We start from the raw sequence: 294 nt of genomic DNA on the forward strand, positions 1-294 counted from the left end.
GGCCCGGAGCCGTCCCTGCCGCCGGGGTGCGCGGTGCATGGTGTGGGGATACACGGTCTCGATAATAAATGATAGAGGATACAATGACTTTGCTGTCTCTGCTGGGTCGGATCATGCGTTACTTCTTGCTCAGACCGGAGACCCTGTTCTTGCTGTGCATCAGCCTGGCCCTGTGGAGTTACTTCTTCCACACGGATGAGGTGAAAACCATTGTTAAGTCCAGCAGGGATGCGGTGAAGATGGTGAAGGGCAAAGTGGCCGAGATCATGCAGAATGACAGGCTCGGGGGGCTAG

General features: G+C 56.1%; 1 protein-coding gene across 1 annotated transcript in view; it reads left to right on the forward strand.

Annotated features, from left to right (window-relative positions):
- The first annotated feature begins 68 nt into the window (after positions 1-68).
- PPM1L (protein phosphatase, Mg2+/Mn2+ dependent, 1L) overlaps positions 69-294 on the forward strand; it is an 89,080-nt gene continuing 88,854 nt past the window's right edge. Inside the window, exon 1 of the mRNA XM_008947322.1 lies at positions 69-290. Coding sequence (XP_008945570.1) covers positions 69-290 — 222 coding nt within the window. The remainder of the gene's footprint in view (positions 291-294) is intronic.

The sequence above is a fragment of the Merops nubicus genome, unplaced genomic scaffold (genome assembly GCF_000691845.1).
Source record: "Merops nubicus isolate BGI_N331 unplaced genomic scaffold, ASM69184v1 scaffold18379, whole genome shotgun sequence".
Lineage (NCBI taxonomy): Eukaryota > Metazoa > Chordata > Aves > Coraciiformes > Meropidae > Merops > Merops nubicus.